The 18538-nt window shown below is 50.4% G+C and overlaps 1 protein-coding gene across 3 annotated transcripts in view; it reads right to left on the minus strand.

Moving 5' to 3' along the window:
- The window catches only part of COL4A1 (collagen type IV alpha 1 chain), a 155576-nt gene that overhangs the window by 127274 nt on the left and 9764 nt on the right, over window positions 1-18538 (minus strand). For 2 of the 3 annotated variants that reach the window (XM_045055861.1, XM_045055857.1), the window contains exon 1: window positions 16738-16797. The exons of the other annotated variant lie outside the window; for it this stretch is intronic. In XM_045055861.1, the coding sequence (XP_044911796.1) occupies window positions 16738-16782 (45 nt within the window). In that variant the 5' untranslated portion in view covers window positions 16783-16797. Of the gene's footprint in view, window positions 1-16737; window positions 16798-18538 lie in introns of those variants that run through there. 3 annotated transcript variants of the gene reach the window in all.

An 18538-nucleotide genomic window follows, 5' to 3' on the forward strand; every position in this document is an offset into this window, starting at 1 on the left:
GCTGGGGCCTGACCGCCTGGTCTCTCTGTACCATCTTAGACCAGGATGCAATGCAACATCATTGAAATAACTCATGTTTCTGGGTGGTTCCAGAGTGTGCACACCACATAGCGTCATTCATGAAGTTCCGCGTGCCGGACTCCTTTAACCTACTCTCTCTGGGGTTCCGAGGGCCACATCCACGCTTATGGGTTTCCAGAGGGAACCAAAACGTGCCAAGTTCTTACTGTATACATCCTCGCTTGCCGGGGAAAATCTCCCAGCACCAAAACCCGGCCACTCAGAAGTGTTTCGCAGGATTTCCTTCTTCAGTTTGCCCCACCAAGACTTCACATGTTGACCTTTGCTGTTGCCGTTTAAGTCTCTAACCGTTCCAGACCGTGCTCTCATCCACAACCATTCACCTCCTCTGCATGATTCTTCGATGAAAATCTCTTTTTCATCTCTCGCCCGTCTTCTGCGGGCTGTCATCGAAAAGGCCATACTGCCCTCGCTGGCTGTGCTCACTGTCCTGCCTCAGCTCGGCCACCACCTGCCAGGTGCCCCCAAGGGCTCCCCCCTTGCACCTGCTTCAGCAATTCTAGCATCCGCACTTCCCTTTGGGTCTTCCTTTCTGATACCCCTTTCCTTTATTCCTCTTCTTTATTAACATTTTGTTTCTGGTGGCAATGTCTCCTTTTTAATTTGGAGCCCCTTTTTATTTATGAATCCATCCCAAAATTATAACATCTGCCAAGTCGAATAAAGAGCTTTGTGTTTCTCCAAGCGAGACCTTAAAAGAACTGAAATACTGCGTGTTAATGCGTTCAGCGAAAACAGAAGGCGACTGGCCATTCTGATTGTTCTATGTGTTTACCCCATGCCGTCCTATGCAACACATACAACCTTTCGGAGACAACAAACACGCTCGCACTTGACGCCCTCTACCCAGCAACAGTCAACGACAACTTCATATAAAGGTCAAAAGTGAAATGCCTTTAGGAGTTCCCTCCAAATCTTAAAATAAAAGTCACATTCCAAACTTCATAATTCTCACGAATACATCACAAAGTCACCATTATGCTATTGAAAACGAAAACAATTGCATGCTTGTATGACAGGGGAAAATATTCTAAAAATGAATTATATAGTAAAACCAGGAATCTTCAAGTCCCTGCTCACAAATCATGAGTTTGCTTTGGCCTAATTATCTTACGCGGCATGGTGTCCACACATCACACCTCTGCAGACAGAAGCCAGCCCCGCGTCAGGCTCTGTGCCGACAGCTCAGGGCCTGGAGCCTGCTTTGAGTTCTGTGTCTCCCTCTGCCTCTGCCCCTCCGCTGCTCACACTCTGCCTCTCTCTCTCTCTCTCTCTCTCTCTCTCTATCAAAAATAAACATTAAAAAAAATTTTTTTAAAGACTTAAAGCCTTTCTCATATTCTTGGTCAAACACTCTTTACAAAATACACGTGAGTACCAGGCGGAAGGTGTGTCTGGCATTGTGTGTCTCTGTCCACACGTGTGTGTGCCCAACACGTGGAACTACTCAGGGTGCCATATTACCCCTTGTTTGCTTCGAGAGTTACCCAATTCTTTGGGATCAGTGAAAGAGAGAAGCTTCTTCTCCCACCCAACCACGTGTTCCATTTTCCCTGCTATTTGGCCCTAAAAAACAATCGTACGGCTCCAAGCTTTCTCAGTAAACAAAACATCCTCTGGCCAGGGGCCCCAACATCTTTGACACCATCCATGGGTTTGTGTAGCCACCAGACATGGAAGACACTCCCTCCAACTTTCTTCTCTGGGGAGAACAGCTGTAAGAGCATTGTTACGTGGTGACAAGACTTTAGAAAGGGTTATCCCCATCTCCCACAGCTGGAATTACTGTTTTTCAAAACAAAACGTGAGAAACAACAATACTGACCAATTTTCAACATTCCAAAAAGTACTCTGTGCTCCTTGAAGCACATTTTATGACATGATTTCAAACTATTTTATTAGCATCTTTAGCCCCTTGAGAATGGCCACGGGAAAAAGCAGAGCCATCGGCTGAAAACAACCAGCTGCAAAGAAGTGCCAGCACGGGATGAAGTATTTACCCCTGTGGCAACACGGAGGGCACAGCGTCAAACACAAAGCAGGACGCCTGCATCTCTAACGTGTGGGTTCAGAGAACTCCGTTTTATCAAAAGTCTGTAAGTTAAGTAGTCACGGAGACTAGAAGTTAAGGTTGGGTAAAGCCAGGGGCGCCTGCCGAGGCTCAGTCGGTTGACCATCCGACTTCAGCTCAGGTCATGATCTCATGGTTCGTGGGTTCAAGCCCCACGCCAGGCTCTATGCTGAGTGTGGAGCCTGCCTGAGATTCCCTGTCTCTGTCTCTGTCTCTGTCTCCATCTCTCTCTCTCTCTCTCTCTCTCTGTCTGACCCTTCCCTGCCCACACTGTCTCTATATTAAAATTTTAAAAATCAGCCACCAGGGGTGCCTGGGTGGCTCAGTCAATTGAGCCTCCCACTTCGGCTCAGATCATGATCTCATGGTTCGTGGGTTCAAGCCCCACGTCGGGCTCTGTGCTAACAGCTGGAGCCTGCTTCGGATTCTGTGTCTCCCTCTTTCTCTGCCCTTTCCCCACTCATGTTCTGTCTCCCTCTCAAAAAAACAAATAAACACTAAAAAAAATTTTTTTTGAAGTTTGGGTAAAGCCAAATCAGAGTGTCCTCCATCAGAGAACATGCTACCTACAAAACCCCTCCTTTCTGGAACATTTTAGTCACTCTCAGACAAAGATTTTCTGGAAACTAAGGGTCTTTTCTTATTTCTTGAGTTAAAGCCATTTCCCAATCTGTCAGCAAAGTCATATCCCCCCTCGCGTGCTGATAAATGTCTCCAACCCTCCGCCACCGTCGCGGGTCCAACAGTCCGTCAGCACGGCCCGGTACTCTAGAGAGAACATACTCGGGCATCATCACTTTGCAACGTCCACCGGGGACCCTACGCTGTGCACCTGAGTCCTCCCAGTGCTGTCTTCGGCCCTCCTTCCGGGCCTTCCCTGCCGTCCTGTCCACATCGTTCTGTCCCCTTTCCAGTGCAGATCCATCACATTTTCGCCATGGCACGCACGCTGCTTTCGAGAGTCCGCTCCTAGCGGACACGGGTGTCACTCACTGGGAAGAGCTGCGAGGCCCTGTCCAAGATCGCCGAGCAAGCAGGCGGCTGAGGCTCTGGTGTGGGTCCCACCACCCGGGCGAGGCTCAGCAAGCGCCCAGACTGCCATAGGGGTCACACCGTGACAGCGGCTCCTGTGCGGAATGCGCCAAAAGCAAAACACGTTGTGTCTACTGATGTGGGGGCCACCGTGCTGCCTCCCTGAGGCCACGGCTTCGTGTCCAAGTATTCACAGCCTCCTGCTGAAGACTCACCCTGGGAGGGCAACCCCTGTGTGGATCCCACCGGGGTGGGATTTCTGTGATGGAGCCTTGTCCCATTTTCCCTAAAAACCATGACAGTGGCCATCTCCAGTCTTCCTGCACCTCTCCATGTTTCCAACCCCAGAGCCCAGAGGCAGAGGTCCTGACCACCTCCGGTGGCCCCAGGGCCCGGGTGGTCACTGACCTCCAGACGTAAAGGTGCGGCTTAATGTAAGGAGTTAAATGGTATCTTTCCCTCTCTTTACTTTGTGGTTCAACTTTATCTATCTATTGTTTTCCATCTGAAAGACATTCTTCTTTGAGGCGCCGGGGTGGCTCAGTCGGTTGAGTGTCGGACTTTGGCTCAGGTCATGATCTCACAGATCATGGGTTTGAGCCCTGCGTCCAGTTCTGTGCTGACAGCTCAGAGCCTGGAGCCTGCTTCCGATTCTGTGTCTCCCTCTCTCTCTCTGCCCCTTCCCTGCTCACGCTCTGTCTCTCTCTCTCAAAATAAATAAACATTAAAAAAATTTGTTTTAAGGAAGGAAGGAAGGAAGGAAGGAAGGAAGGAAGGAAGGAAGAAGAAAGAAAGAAAGAAAGAAAGAAAGAAAGAAAGAAAGAAAGAAAGAAAGAAAGAAAGACATTCTTCTAAGAAACACAGAAGCTGAAGGTAGTTACAGGATTCTTCCCAAAACCAAGCAAAAGAATATGTTCAGAAAAGAGAAGTCATCAAACCAGAGATTTGGAGGACAGATTGGAGAAAACAAAGAACCATGTAGAGCAGCAAATTTTATGTCAGCAGCTAGCTTTTAAATCATAGATTTGGTCTTTTGATATTTAATAGAAATAGCTAATTAGCCAAAAGTGAAATATGTTTATGCTGATAATACGGGAAGAAGAGAATGTGTACTAAGCCCAGGGTGTGAAACAAAGCATTCAGAGCCAGCAGGGAAAATGCAAAGGGAAAGGCCAGGGTGTCTGGGCCCCCACCCCCTCTGCACGTGCACATAGGTACACAACCACACACACGTACATGTGCACACACACACAAACTGCCCTTAAGATGTCCTGCCCTCCAGGAGCTCACCAGACGGCACAACGCACGTGTCCCAGGACGGACGCTGAGCACTGAGCCAGGACACGGGCTGGGCCACTTGGACAGCAGCACTGGGTGGCATTTGTGGGGAACGTGTTCCCTTTCCTGGCCCCGAAGGCCCCAGGCCCTGCAGTTGGCTGAGTCTCAGGCTGGCAGGGGAGTGAGTTGTGGGAGAACAGCACCCAGGAGGCTGTGATGGTTGCAGGCCGACAGCCTTCAGCGGGGACACTGGCAGCCACGGGGTAGAGACCGACCACTACAGAGAGGGGCCCCCACCTATGGCAACCCCCACAAAGCACAGAGCCCGCTCAGAGGCCCAGAGGCATGCAGGGGGCCCCATCCAGCCTGCGGTGCTGACTCAACCCAGTGGAAAGCTTTATTCTCACTCTTGGGCCTGGGTTGCCCTTCAACACACAGAGAGAGTTCTGGACACACCTTCTTCCCGACCGCCCTATCCCACCCCCACACGAGCACGGAGACGGCTCTCAACAAAGGGAGAGGGGTGCTGGGGGGCCAGAGTGAATCACCACCCAAGCCTGTGGCTGTCCCTGGGGGTGGGGTACACACAGCTCCAGACTGAAACCCAGACACAGAGTGCTCGCTGCCTGGTAGAAACTTCTGGAAAGGGGCTGCTGAATTTCACCAAAGGCCCCCTCAGAGCTTCTCTCTTCAGTGTCTCCAATTTATTTTTTTTAAGTTTATTTATTTGAGGGGGGAGGGGCAGAGAGAGACTCCCAAGCCGGCTCCACACCGTCATCACAGAGCCCGACGTGGGGTTCAATCCCATGAACCATGAGATCACAACCTGAGCCAAAACCGGGAGTTGGGGAGACGACCGGTGTTCCGGTATTGAGGAACCCAAAGCCACAGCCCTGCCCCTAACATCTGACGTACGTGCTTGAACTACCTAAGTTACGCCCCAACCCAAATCGACAAGTATAACCTGAAAGCTGCAAGGATCTGCTAGTCTAGCCTCTCGGAAAGTCAGGGTGATACCCTAATCTTAGCCTCTGACCCCTTACAGAACAGGAAAATCTAATTCACACTCCTCAACAGTGTAGAAGTGGAAGCCCATGTTTTCCCTCAATTTGTGTCTAAAAAAACACGGGAGGAACACCGTATGAATGAGCTTTCCTAACCACGCCTGGCGGTACCGATCGCATTCAGTGGATGGGGTCTGCGGTTCAGACAAACCAAAAATAACCCCCCAGCTGTCTCTTCTCCGTAAAAGGCCTTTTCGGTGAACAGAAGTATGGCGCTGTCCTCCTCTTGACGTGAACAAGAGTGCTTTGCCTGGTTCTTTGGGGGTTTACATTGCACTCACCCCATCAGGCCAATAAGGCAGATGCCAACGAACGCGACCATTCCCTGAACATCAGAGAAACACGACCCCGGGACTGAACCTCACTCATTCTGCCCACTTCTCCTAGTGCGTTTTGTAGCTGTGACCACTGAGCACGGTGGCCAGGAGACAGACAGCCACACTGCCCTGTCCAGGAGAAAGGCTATGGCAGCAGCATCCCCCACAGCCCAGAGACGGCCCTGAGTGCCGAGCGGGCCAGGAGGACCAGCGCACGGCCACCTGCCAGGGGGCAGGGCCAGGAAACAGCGCATCTGAGCGGCGCCACGTCTTGTCACATTGAGAACGTAAGAACGGTTCAACTTTCCGACGTGAGTTATTTTCCAAATTCAAGACTACGGCGTGAGCCAGAATCAGTTCCCTTGAAATGCTGCAGCTGGTAGGCACAGGTTTCGGAACGACAACGTGAATTGTGAAGACACGGATGCACCGGGAAGGAAGAAGACCAGCAGGAGGCCTCGCACGTGCCCATGGAACCCCATGCGTGTGCCTCATCACCCAGCAGCTGCCGATCACTGGGGCTGCCTCGGAGTACCGAGCTCTGGCCTGGCCGCGCGCGCATGAGGCTGTACAGGCAGGGGCCTAGGGCCTGGGGAGCACGGCCAGCGTGAGGGCCACGTGACAGAGGTAAAACCACTGCTGAGGCCACTGGGGACACGGATCCATCCACTGACATGGCCAGTGACGCTGCTGCTGCTGCTGCTACTATTGTGGCCAGCGCCACTGCCAATACTGAGGCTGTGGCTGGTAACAGTAATACTGCTCTTACCAATACCACTGCTAATACTACTCCTGCTCAGGCACCTGCTAATACTGCTGCTGGTAGTAATAATGCTGCCGATACTGTTACTACTATTCCTAATGCTGCTGCTGATGCTTCTGCTACTACTAGGAAAATACCTACTAACACCACTGCTCCTGCTACTGCTACCACCGCAGGTAATGCTGCTGCTACTACTACTACTAATACCTCTAGTAATACCAGTGATAATGCTACTGCCATCACTAATGTATCTGATGATACTACTGCTGATACTGTTACTACCATTCCTAAGGCTGCTGCTAATGCTACTACTAATAATAATATTTCTACTAACACCGCTGCTAATGCTACTACTACTACGATGGGTAACGCTGCTACTGATACTAACACTGCTGCACCTGTCACTGCTACGGATACTACGGATAATGTTAGTAATGCTGCCACTAATACCAATACCTCTAGTAATACTAGCGCTAGTGCTACTGCTACTACTAATGTATCTACCAATAATACTGCCAATACCGTCGCTCTGTTACTACTATTACCGATGCTGCTGCTAATGCTACTACCACTGCTACTAATACCTCTACTAACACCACCACTCATGCTACTGCTACTACTATGTGTAATGCTGTTATTACTATTACCACTGCTGCTGCTGTTGCTGCTGCGAATACTACCGATAATGTTAGTAATACTGCTGCTAATGCTACTAATAACACATCTGGTGATACTAGTGCTAACGCTACTGCTACTACTAATGTATCTAATAATAATACTGCCAATACTGTTACTCTGTTACTACTATTACTGATGCTGCTGCTAATGCTACTACCACTGCTACTAATACGTCTACTAACACCACTGCTACTGCTACTACTACCACCGCAGGTAATGCTGCTACTACTACTACTAATAATACCTCTAATAATACCAGTGATAATGCTACTGCCATCACTAATGTATCTGATGATAATACTGCTGATACTGTTACTACCATTCCTAAGGCTGCTGCTAATGCTACTACTACTAATAATATTTCTAACACCGCTGCTAATGCTACTACTACTACCGCGGGTAACGCTGCTACTGATACTAACACTGCTGCACCTGTCGCTGCTACGAATACTACAAATAATGTTGGTAATGCTGCCACTAACACTAATACCAATACCTCTAGTAATACTAGCGCTAATGCTACTGTTACTACTAATGCATCTACCAATAATACTGCCGATGCTGTCGCTCTGTTACTACTATTACCGATGCTGCCACTAATGCTACTACCACTGCTACTAATACATCTACTAACACCGCTGCTGCTACCATGGGTAATGCTGTTATTACCACGGCCGCTGCTGCTGCTGTTGCTGTCGCGAATACTACCGATAATGTCTGTAATGCTGTCGCTGACGCTACCAATCACACGTCTGGCGACACTGGTGCTAATGCCACCGCGCTGCCGACGCGGCTGCTGAACCTACTACTCCTGACGCACCTCCCAAAGCCGCTGCTGATGCCACCACCACTCAGACAACCATGACTACCACCGATACTGCTGCTAACGCGACCGCTGAAGCTACCACTACCGACACGTCCACGATACGACGGCTAGTACCGTCGCTAAGGATACCGTGGATACTCAGGCTGCAAACGCTACCGCTGATACTATTAACTCCACTAGGGTGACAGCTACTGCTGAAGCTACCGACCCTGCTGTGACTACCACCACCACCGACGCATCGACTGATCCCATTGCTGACGCCACTGCCGCTAATACCGCCAACGCTGCTGCCACTGAAACAGCCCCCACTGACACCGCAAAAGGTGTCGCCACTGATCCCACTGCTAACACCATCAGCCACAACAGCGCGCTGGGTGAAGCCGCCGTTCAAGGGTCACGTCCTCCATCCCACGCCTCGTCCCACAGCCTCCGCCGCCGGGACCCTCGACTCTCACAGCACACGGGACGAGGTGCCAACACGGACCCCCAGGACGGGTGAGAAACGAGCCTAGAGAGGCTCCGAGAGGACAGAAGGCCCGAATACAGGAAGGACCTGGTGAGAGACACTCACAGAGCGGGGAGGTTACGAAGCCGAGAAGGACACTGGGTTCTGTGGGACTCATAGCCCCAGCCGCGCACGCAGGGCAAGGTGACCTCACTCTGGACGAGGGACCGGAGCTCGGGGCCAAGAACCGTCTGGTTCATTCGCGGGAGGGCATCGGGACACCCGGTAGCTCCCAGGGGGCGGGCGGGCGCAGCGATCTCAGAAGGCACGAGCCAAAGCGGCTGCCCTGGAATAGCCGACCTCCGATGGCCGGGCCGGACGAGGGCTCGTGCAGGCAGGGCTGCAGCACTGGGGACAGGGCCGGCGAGCCTCGGGAAGCTGAGGGCTGGGGAGGCAGGGGGGGGAGAGGCAGCAGTGGGTCATTCCAGGACATCCGTCCTGAGTGAGGCGGGGAAGGAGAAACAGCTGCAGAGAGAACGAGGCTGTGGCCGGAGAAAAGCAGGTCATGGCCAGCCGGGGATGCCCAGCAGATGCCTGAACAGGGACAGGAGGGGCTCAGGTGCCCGAGAGCACCAGACAGGCAGCCTGGGGACCCCACTCTGCTCCCGAGCTCCAGAGGCCCCTCCGTGTGGCAGGGCGAGCACAGGGCAGGCCACAGAGAACTAGATACTGGGCGGGGGGGGAGAGACTAGGTACTGGAGTCCAGCCTGGACCGCGGCAGCACCAACACCCTCTCAGACGTCCACTTCTTCCAGGTCTGCGCAGTAACGGGTGAGCGCGTGCATCTTCCTGGGTCGCAGGCCATCGGACCTCTGACCTGCACTCAGTCACGGACAAGCTCTGTGGAATCTGTTTCTGGGAAGAATTCCACTTTGCACCCTATAATGCGAGTTCAAAGCCCTCCTTCAAAATGAGCTTGGAACCAACACAAAACTGCAGAAAATTCAGGAGCGGCACTCGGAGGGATCGAAGCCGAGGGCGAGGAGGGTGTGACGACGCACTCCACACTCCGCGTCTTTCTCCCCGGGAGGCCACCCACCTAGGGAGAGGCGAGCAGGACCGCCGGCACCCCTGAGGCACACGTCAGGGTCACGAGGCCAAGGAATGGGCCAATGGACAAAAAGAGGTGTTCTTTTTCCTACCGAACATCTAGGGGCAAGAATACCCTCCCCAGTTCCTGTCCCACCTTTCGACAAAAGCAACAGAATGCCTTTAGGATGCTGCCACACCCCAACCACAGCACGTGGTCCCCACCCTGGGGCCCCAGGCCAGCCACGGTGGCTACCTGAACCGTCCCACTCAGCTGCACAACTCAGTACTCCCCCCCAATGCATGTGTGCCAAGGACCCAGTGCCACGGGTGTCCGTGTGACGCTCCCACAGCCAGGGCTGGGGCCTCCACGGTGAACGTGGAGCGAAGCGTCACGCGTTTACAACCGGGGCTCTTGCGCTCGCTGAACTTTTCTGCAGAGACCGGGTGGCTGGAAGCCGTGAACCGTCACCTGTGCGGGCAGCCCGTCCTGCGGTGATACGCAGAATGAAGTCAGCGTGTCCTCGGGCCTTGCCCAGCGGTGGCTGGCGGGAGCTCAAGGCCGCACCGTGGAAAATCAGACACACTTCCACAACCGGGGGCTTCCGCACCATTCCCAAGCAGGAAGCACATGTGGCACGCCACCCAGCTGCTTCCAAGGGAAAGGCCTCCTGCAAGGCCCTGAGGTAGGAGCCCCACACCTGCCAGCCACCAGGCGCAAAGGACTTCCAGAGCAGGAACGGGGAGCCGTGGGGACGCGGGAAGCCCGCCCGGAGCCTGCAAGCATTGGGATGCCTGGAGCTCGCTTTGAGTCTGGGGGCCAAGTAGGAGAACCTGTCTAAAGAGAGGCCTGTCGTCACTTCTGGAAAGAATGCACGGGTGCAGAGATAAGAATTTCATCTCTTGCAACCACACTCTGTTTGAGGATGATCCAACCGTGGGGAGAGCAGCTGACAGAACTGGTCCCACTTGACTGTGTCGATGTTTATCATGCACTCTGTGTACTGCCTTTGCGCAGACATTTAAAAGTCACTCAAGTGGGAGTTCGTTCAATGTGGTTTGAAAGAAACTGATGATGGTCTCGAGTCCATAACTGCATGGAGAATACGCACAGTCCCCTTCAGGGCCAAATACTAATGCCTCCGGCTCCTTCTGTGTGGAAAGTTCCAGCAGCAAAGGAGCAGGGGTACACACGATGCCACAGGCCGTCCCTCACAGGAGAGACTCATCGCAGTGACCTCCTCTTCCCGAATGTTGTGGTGGACAGTCTGCCCTGCCTGTGGACAGACCTCGGACACCAGGGTGGAGACTGTTAACGCTCCACGTCCACACCCTCGTAGAAGACGAGCAGGCCGGTCTTACGGCCCCTGGGAGGTAGTGAGAGAGGGTCTGGTCTTGACCATGCGGGAAGGGGAGAGGAGCCGTTGGACACCTGCAGCTGCTCGCTCGGAGGCAACAGGGTACTCTTCTAGGCAGAGGAGTCTTGCGTCACATTCGGTAAGCTTACGGGGTGCTGGACAGGCTTGGCACCCTTTGTCCTCTTCCTTAAAGCCTGGTTGGAGGCCTTTTAGAGTGTGTTCTTTCAGGGCCACCTGGGGGACTCAGGTGGCTAAGTGTCGGACTTCACCTCAGGTCATGATCTCAGGGGTCTCGTGGGTTCAGGCCCACGTCGGGCTCTGTGCACTGACCACGCAGAGCCTGATTAGGATCCTCTCTCTCTCTCTTTCACTCTGCCCCTGCCCTGCTCACCCTCCCTCTCCCTCAAAATGAAGAAATAATTTTTTAAAAAACATATATTCTTTCAGCCATGCAATACGTGGGAACACGCTGGGAGCTAAAATGCCCCATCGAACGAGCTTTGCATTTGTGGTTTCCAGGCTCCCCAGAGGGAAGCCAATCCGTGTAGTGTTAGTTTTATCATGAAAATGTCACTGTGCTGTTTAAATTTTATGTCCAAGACTTAATTTCTTTTATGATTTACCCTCTTAATCAGTACATCTAATGACCCACAACATGTTTATATTACACCAGACTTGTCCTTAAAAGGCAACATAGCCCATAACATTCCTTTTACAGGCTCCCTCAGCTTCTGAGATCCTTTGTTCTCCGACTGCAGCTCACTCCCAGCTGCCACCCGACCGACCCCCGTACAGAACAGGACAGGACAGCGGCCGTGGTGGCACCGCTGACCTCCTTCTACAAGGAATGCTCTGTCCTGGCATCACCTGCAGCTCACTAACTCCACCCAGCCCACCCACCCCCCACATCCCACTGTTTCTGACATCACCCTCAGTCATTCTGCCCATGACCTTGGGCTCTTGGCCAGTCTCCACCAGCGCCGGTCAGTGAGCAGGGGAAGGGTCACCGGGAACCTGAGAGTAAGTGAGTGTGCCCAGGATCAGGTGTCTACACTCTCAGACAAACACAGAAGTGGGCAAATCGGGGGCAGGAGGGGCTGTGGGGACCTAGGACAAGTACACAGAGTAGCAAACACCCCACGTGCCTTTCTCCCCAGGACAATGGCCAACACCTACCTGACCTAGAACCCTGACAGCCTCCCCTCCCCACCTTAAAACTGTGTCTCTAAACCCCTGCCTGCACATTCTGCCACCAGGAGGAGCATCGCTGACTCCCAAGTCGCTCGGGGACTTAGAATCACTCGTCTCTGGGCGCCTGGGTGGTTCAGCTGGTTAAGCAGCCGACTCCTAGTTTTGGCTCAGGTCATGATCTCAACGTTCATGAGTTCAAGCCCCATATCGGGCTCCGTGCTGACAGTGTGGGGCCTGCAGAGGGATTCGCCCTCTCTGCCTCTACCCCCACCTCCAAATACATAAACTTAAAAAAAAAACTTAAAAAGAAAAGAATCACTGGTCTCTGACCATCTTTTACAGTGCACCCCAAATTCTTCATGACTTTTGACTCTATGTTTTCATGGCTTCTGAGCACCAAAGAATGTGCTTTCCTCTTCAAGACTGGGTGGAAAGCTCTCAGCATTGAATCTCAAAATCAGGCTCCCATATAACTAATCTTCCAGATCAGGACACTGCTGGGGGTGAACGGGAGCTCTATTAATAATTAACAACCACGCCAGGGTCACCGGCGTGGACTGGGCTGGCCCTCTGCACACCTGCTTCTGTGCCTTACATGGCGGACAAGCAGTACAGGGCACGGGGCTTGGAGTGTAACAGCCTTGCACAAACGTGCAGTCCTTCGCCACGGCATGAAGCCACAGCATGGCTTCGTAAGGACACGCTCCATCTTGTTTTCTTAGAAAGGCTTCCCCTGTGGGTCAGACGGCTTCTTCCATGGCCCCCTCACTTTCCCCTTACATCAAGGCTCTGAACTGGGTTCTTGAAGTCATCGCCCAGTTCCACCATCTGCAGACAAATTCTAGGTTCACCTCCAAGATTTCGGCTTCTCTAGCACAGCCTTGACAATTAAGAGAGCCTGGCTTGGTGTAAGTCCTGTGCAGCGATGGGCACGTACCATGCAAGGTAGGGCAGGAAAACTGAGGGGCTGAAACGCAGGGGAGTGTTGGATGTTTACACGCAAAGAAATCAGTGGTTCCAGGAAAATGAGATGCATGCCAAACATCTGATGGAGACAATGAGATCATATGTGCCAAAAATGTCCTCCTTCAGCAGGCTCTCCTGTCACCCTCACAAGTGCCTACATCCTGCCTCCTTCTAAGAGCCAACTCTTTGGGGGATGGTCAAACCTAGCTCTGTTCTGCCAAATTCAAGGGCTTTTTCCATAAGGAATCTTGTGCAATGGATCTTACTATAAAAATCAGCTACCAGGGCGCCTGGGGGGCTCAGTCAATTGGGCATCTGACTCTTGATTTTGGCTCAGATCATGCTCCCAGGGTCGTGGGATTGAGCCCCGCGTTGGGCTCCATGCTAAGTGTGGACCCTGCTTGGGATTCTCTATCTCTCTCTCTCCCTCCCACTCTCCCTCTCTCTCTCCCTCTGACCCTTCCCTGCCCACACTCTCTCTAAAATAAAATTTAAAAACTCATCTACCAAAAACATGTCTTTAGACCTATAGTTTGCGGTTTGTATCTCTTCCAGAGTCTGATAAGGGCTCCAGGAACCGCCTCCTTCAAAATGCACCATGCACAGACTCATTAACGTACATATGATTCTGAGGGTTCATGGACACCCGCCCCCAACTGAAGAGAACACCCTGTGGTCTAGACCATTAGTTTTCACTTGTAAGTTGAATTTATTTTTTTTTAAGTTTGATTATATTTTTTCCAGTTTTGAGAGGTCACTGACACACAACATTGTATAAGTTTGAGTCACACAATGTGCTCATCTGAAACACTACAAAATGGTCACTAGATTGTTTCTTGAATTTAATCTTTCCAGTGCCTCTAATTTGGGAGTGGGTATCCCAAACCACCTTTTACCCTTAATTTAACTAGAAAGAGAGAGAGGGGCCAAAGGTCAGGAAGACCTGTGTGTGGTTCTCTCCATAGGGCTCCAAGCCCCCTGCTGTCACGGTCCCACCTGCCTGGCGCTGGTACAGGACAGAGACAGGAACTCCGTAGGGTTTCCGGTGGGTAAGCAGGTAGGATCAGCAGGCCATCAAAGAGAGGTTATCTCCACGTGGAGGGTGAGGAGAAATGCAAGTGTTCAGGGCTGTTACCAGCATGGCAATCTCAGGTAGAAGCTAAGACAACACAACTCACATTCACAGGTAGACTCTGTGGTTATGAGAAGTTCCTGAGTGCTGTAACAAATCTCAGTACCCAGCTAGACCTCTTCCCCAGAACTGCTCTTAGAAATACGGTCACTTTCCATCCACTGGTGCTAAATGCTGGATTCCACTCAAAGTTGCCTTATACCGGGGCCTCATCCAGCTTGGGACACACACAGGAGGACCAACCGGATGGGCGGCGAGCCCAGGTCTGGTGATTTTCTGTTACACTCACCGTCCAGTGCCACAGTGCACACCTATGCAGATTAGCAAAGTCCCCAATTTTGAAAACCTAAGACCAAAACTGCGTAAAACTGTTGCATAGAAAGACACCTCTGCTTTGCACGTACTCAGGCTACCACAGCCCATGGCTTGCACATGCGTCATGGCTCAGCATCTGGGAAGAACGGAGAAAACACTACACAAGCCAGCGACCGCTGCATCTGCCTACGAAGCTATTTATATGAGAAACTCAACCTAATTATTTTGCTTTGCAAGGCAGAGCTTTCAAATTAATACCATATCCTCTCAAATTACACAGTGGCATATCACCCAGGACTAGAACAAGCTGAGTTAACGTTTGGAGCTGTCCATCATCTGTCATTCTGGCTTGAGGTCAGAAGCAATTCCGCTCAGATACAGGAACTCAAACTCAGGGCAGCATTTTTACATGGTGTTTGGATGTAACGGAAACCGGCTGATCTTCCCACCTCTCTCCTCTCTGAGGCTTCATTTAAGAAGAGAATTGCCAACTCAGGAATTAAGCTTATTAAGGATCGGGTCTATAATGACTTCTCACTAAAAACGCTCTGCGACATCACACATTTCATCAGTGATTTTTACATTACAACTTTCCCCTGTATCAATAGCTCTTCCCAGTTGCAAGATGACATAGGATGTGTCCTACCAATTGCCTGGGACAATTTCCCAACATCTTTTGCCAAGAACTTTGACCCATGTTTTCTTTCTTTTAAGCCACTCGGTATTTTTACAGAAACAGTCTCTGCGTTCCCAATTCATTATCCCTAACTCACACATTAGATTGGAACTGTGGTAAACGTCCCTACGGCACAATTTCAATTTTGCCCAATAGCGTAATCCGCAGAAAAGGGCTCATTGCTAACTGTGACAAGAACCCCTTAAGTTCAAGGACGTGTTAGGTAGAGAACATCAAGCCCTTCATTTCTCAGTGTTGGTGCACACGGTGGCAGCCTGTCCCATGGGGCTCGCTGTGTCAGGGGTGGGATGGAGTGACCCCTGTCTTTTGGAACTAGAGGTCCTTCGGGTACGTCCCTGTTGATTACAAAATCATCTCTTCTTCTGTCTGAGTCCAACCTCTTCACACAGGATGCTGCCGATTTGGCCACATAGCAATTTTAAGGCAAAGGACAATATTCTTGCACCATTACTGTTGTGACACATACCACTCTCATCAAAATGCCTGGAAGTCATGAACACTGTAGAAACACATTTGTGCTCTTTGAAGTCTCCATTCTTACATCTGGTATTTCCACATTTGCTGCCTTTGTCCTCCCTAAATCCGAAGTGTTCTCCCTGGCTAGTTTTGCATAACTCCCAGGGCGAGAGGAGACCCAGGCTAACTCATTCCCTACTCTAGAGATATTTTGAAATTCCTAATTTCTTTTTTTATTTAATTTTTTTAAATGCTTATTCATTTTTGAGAGGGAGAGAGAGACAGAGCATGAGCAGGGAAGGGGCAGAGAGAGAGAGAGAGAGAGGGAGACACAGAATCTGAAGCAAGCTCCAGGCTCTGAGCTGTCAGCGCAGGGCCCAATGTGGGGCTCAAACCCACCAACCGTGAGGTATGACTCGAGCTAAAGTTGGACACTTAACTGACTGAGCCACCCAGGTGCCTCCCGCCTACCTTTTAAATAAATGGAACAGCCCTGAAGGTCTGTTAGAGATAACCTACAAAGTAGATAATACTTCCAATTAAGAGCTTTGGTCCTTATATTTACAGCTCTTTTAACAAAGTTGAGTTTCTGAGGCTGAGCCACTCCTAAAAGAGCAAAGAGGGGCATCTTTTAAAGTATTTTCTAGTTCAGTATGATGGAAGGCCCAAACTGTTTGTTTGTATTAATTCCACAAACAATCTTTGAGGGCAACAATTCTCGTCTGTTCTGTTCCACAGCCCAGTACGATACTTACCGCGTGAATGAATGCATGAAGGAAGGACCAAAAATCATTAATTACATCAATGTATATAACACATTTAAGTCATGCGCACGTGTGTATGTACAAACACGTAAACATATACGCACGTACGGAGGAACCGAAGGTACTTAATATACGAAAACCCTAACATCCTCCAAACAACCATTCTACTGTAAAATGTACAAGCAAGACTCATTTCCCGAAGGCCCGTACAGACCTCTGCAGAAAGGCTCTCTATCAAGATGTATGGGGCTCTCTCCATCTTAGGCTTTTCAACGGATAAACATCCTCCATGTGTCAGCATGTTTGGATTTTCTTCATATGCTCTCCCAGTCTGTGGCGTCCTGACCCCGACCTTCTGTGAATTCTAAAATGGATCTCGGCAGCGGAGGGTTATGTGGCTGGAAGCCCCAGGTCTGGAGCCCCGTAGACGCTGTCTCTCACAGAAACCCGGCCGTTCCTGCAGGATGAGGCCCGGTGATACATGTGATCTCAGCACCGGAGCGGGCCACCTCTTGGATCTGTCTCCACATCTGCACTCGGGCCGAAGCAGCTTGCTGAGTGCCACGACTAGCTGATTCCAGAGGAATTTATCACTAAAAGATAGGGTTGTTGTCTTCAGTGAGACCCATCAACTCTGGACTCTGCGGATGTGCTGGTGGAAAATTACCAGAGTCCCTGACACTTGAGGTGGAGTCTCAGACTCCCAGAGACCACATGCATCTGGGACGTGGAGGAGACAAAGCTCCGAGAACCCTTCATTTCTCAGGCTCAGGATAAGATGCCCTTTCTCATGTGAACAAGGTCAGGCAGAAAGTTCTGGAAAGCAGTTCCCACTTTTGCAGAATACTCTATTAAACCATGCTCTTTTCACACTAACCACGTGCGGGAAGAAACCCCCAGAAGACACCTTCTTCCGAGTGGCTCTCAAATACCAACCGTCAGGGCATCTCGCGAGAGTCAGAAACTGCGATAATATGGTCGATTCCCGTGCGGAATCACTACACTGTTTCCTTTCAATTTGCTCGTGTTGGTTTTATTCTTGTCTTCAAAGACCAGTTTTCAACTGTGGGTATAGAATTATACCCTTAAAATTATGCAATAAAAACTTATTCAATTAATTGAAATGTGAATATCATTATAATCCTAATCTGTAAATTACCCAGGAATTACCACACTTTAAGGAATGACGTAGAGGTAAAAGGAAGATTATTTTTCAGTCCACATCGTTTATAATCATGAAATAAATGAGAGCTGACGTGTCCGGGACCCGTGATATAACAGTTCCTCATTTAGGTGCTTGGAATGTATTATCACGTACGCTGTCTTCACAACCATCCTACAAAGGAACAGTACCATCACTCCTACTTTCAAACGAGAAAACAAAGCACAGAGAGGCTGAGAAGGCTGCCCACGGTCAAACAGCAAGTCAACGGTGAACCCAGAATTCAAACCCATGTGGTCTGGCCCCAGAGTCTATGACTGCATGATGATCTCTCTACAGTTTCAGAACCTATGTGAAAACTCTGGGGGCAAAAAAGAGCACCATGAACATCTTCATTGTTCAGTATAACATCTATTATACCATTATTAGAATTGCCCTCACCTTAACTTGGGCACAGAGCAGAGTACAAAGCATAAGAACTCTTCTAACTGCCGGCATATTTTCCGACCTCTAGTGAGTGTTCAACACACATTTGTGGAACACATTTTGAATGCCAGAAGCAAGATACTGAGTTATGGACCCATTACTTTATGCTAGGTGCCTAAGTGAATTCTCAGCTTTATTTTCAAGGATGTAAGAAAAAAGGGGGGGGGTGCTTTGATTACAAATCCGCTTTCAGGCCTAAAACAATGCCCAAAGTTAGGTATGTTTTAAATGAATTATCCAGTCAAGGGAAGGACGTGTAAGTCTATCCTATACTCACACATAATCACTCGATGAGAGCAGAGAAATTATCTAAGGTCAACAAGAAATTATAAAAAAATGATTAACTATAAATTTTTTTCCAAGTTTT

Source organism: Felis catus, chromosome A1 (assembly GCF_018350175.1).
Source record: "Felis catus isolate Fca126 chromosome A1, F.catus_Fca126_mat1.0, whole genome shotgun sequence".
Taxonomy (NCBI): domain Eukaryota; kingdom Metazoa; phylum Chordata; class Mammalia; order Carnivora; family Felidae; genus Felis; species Felis catus.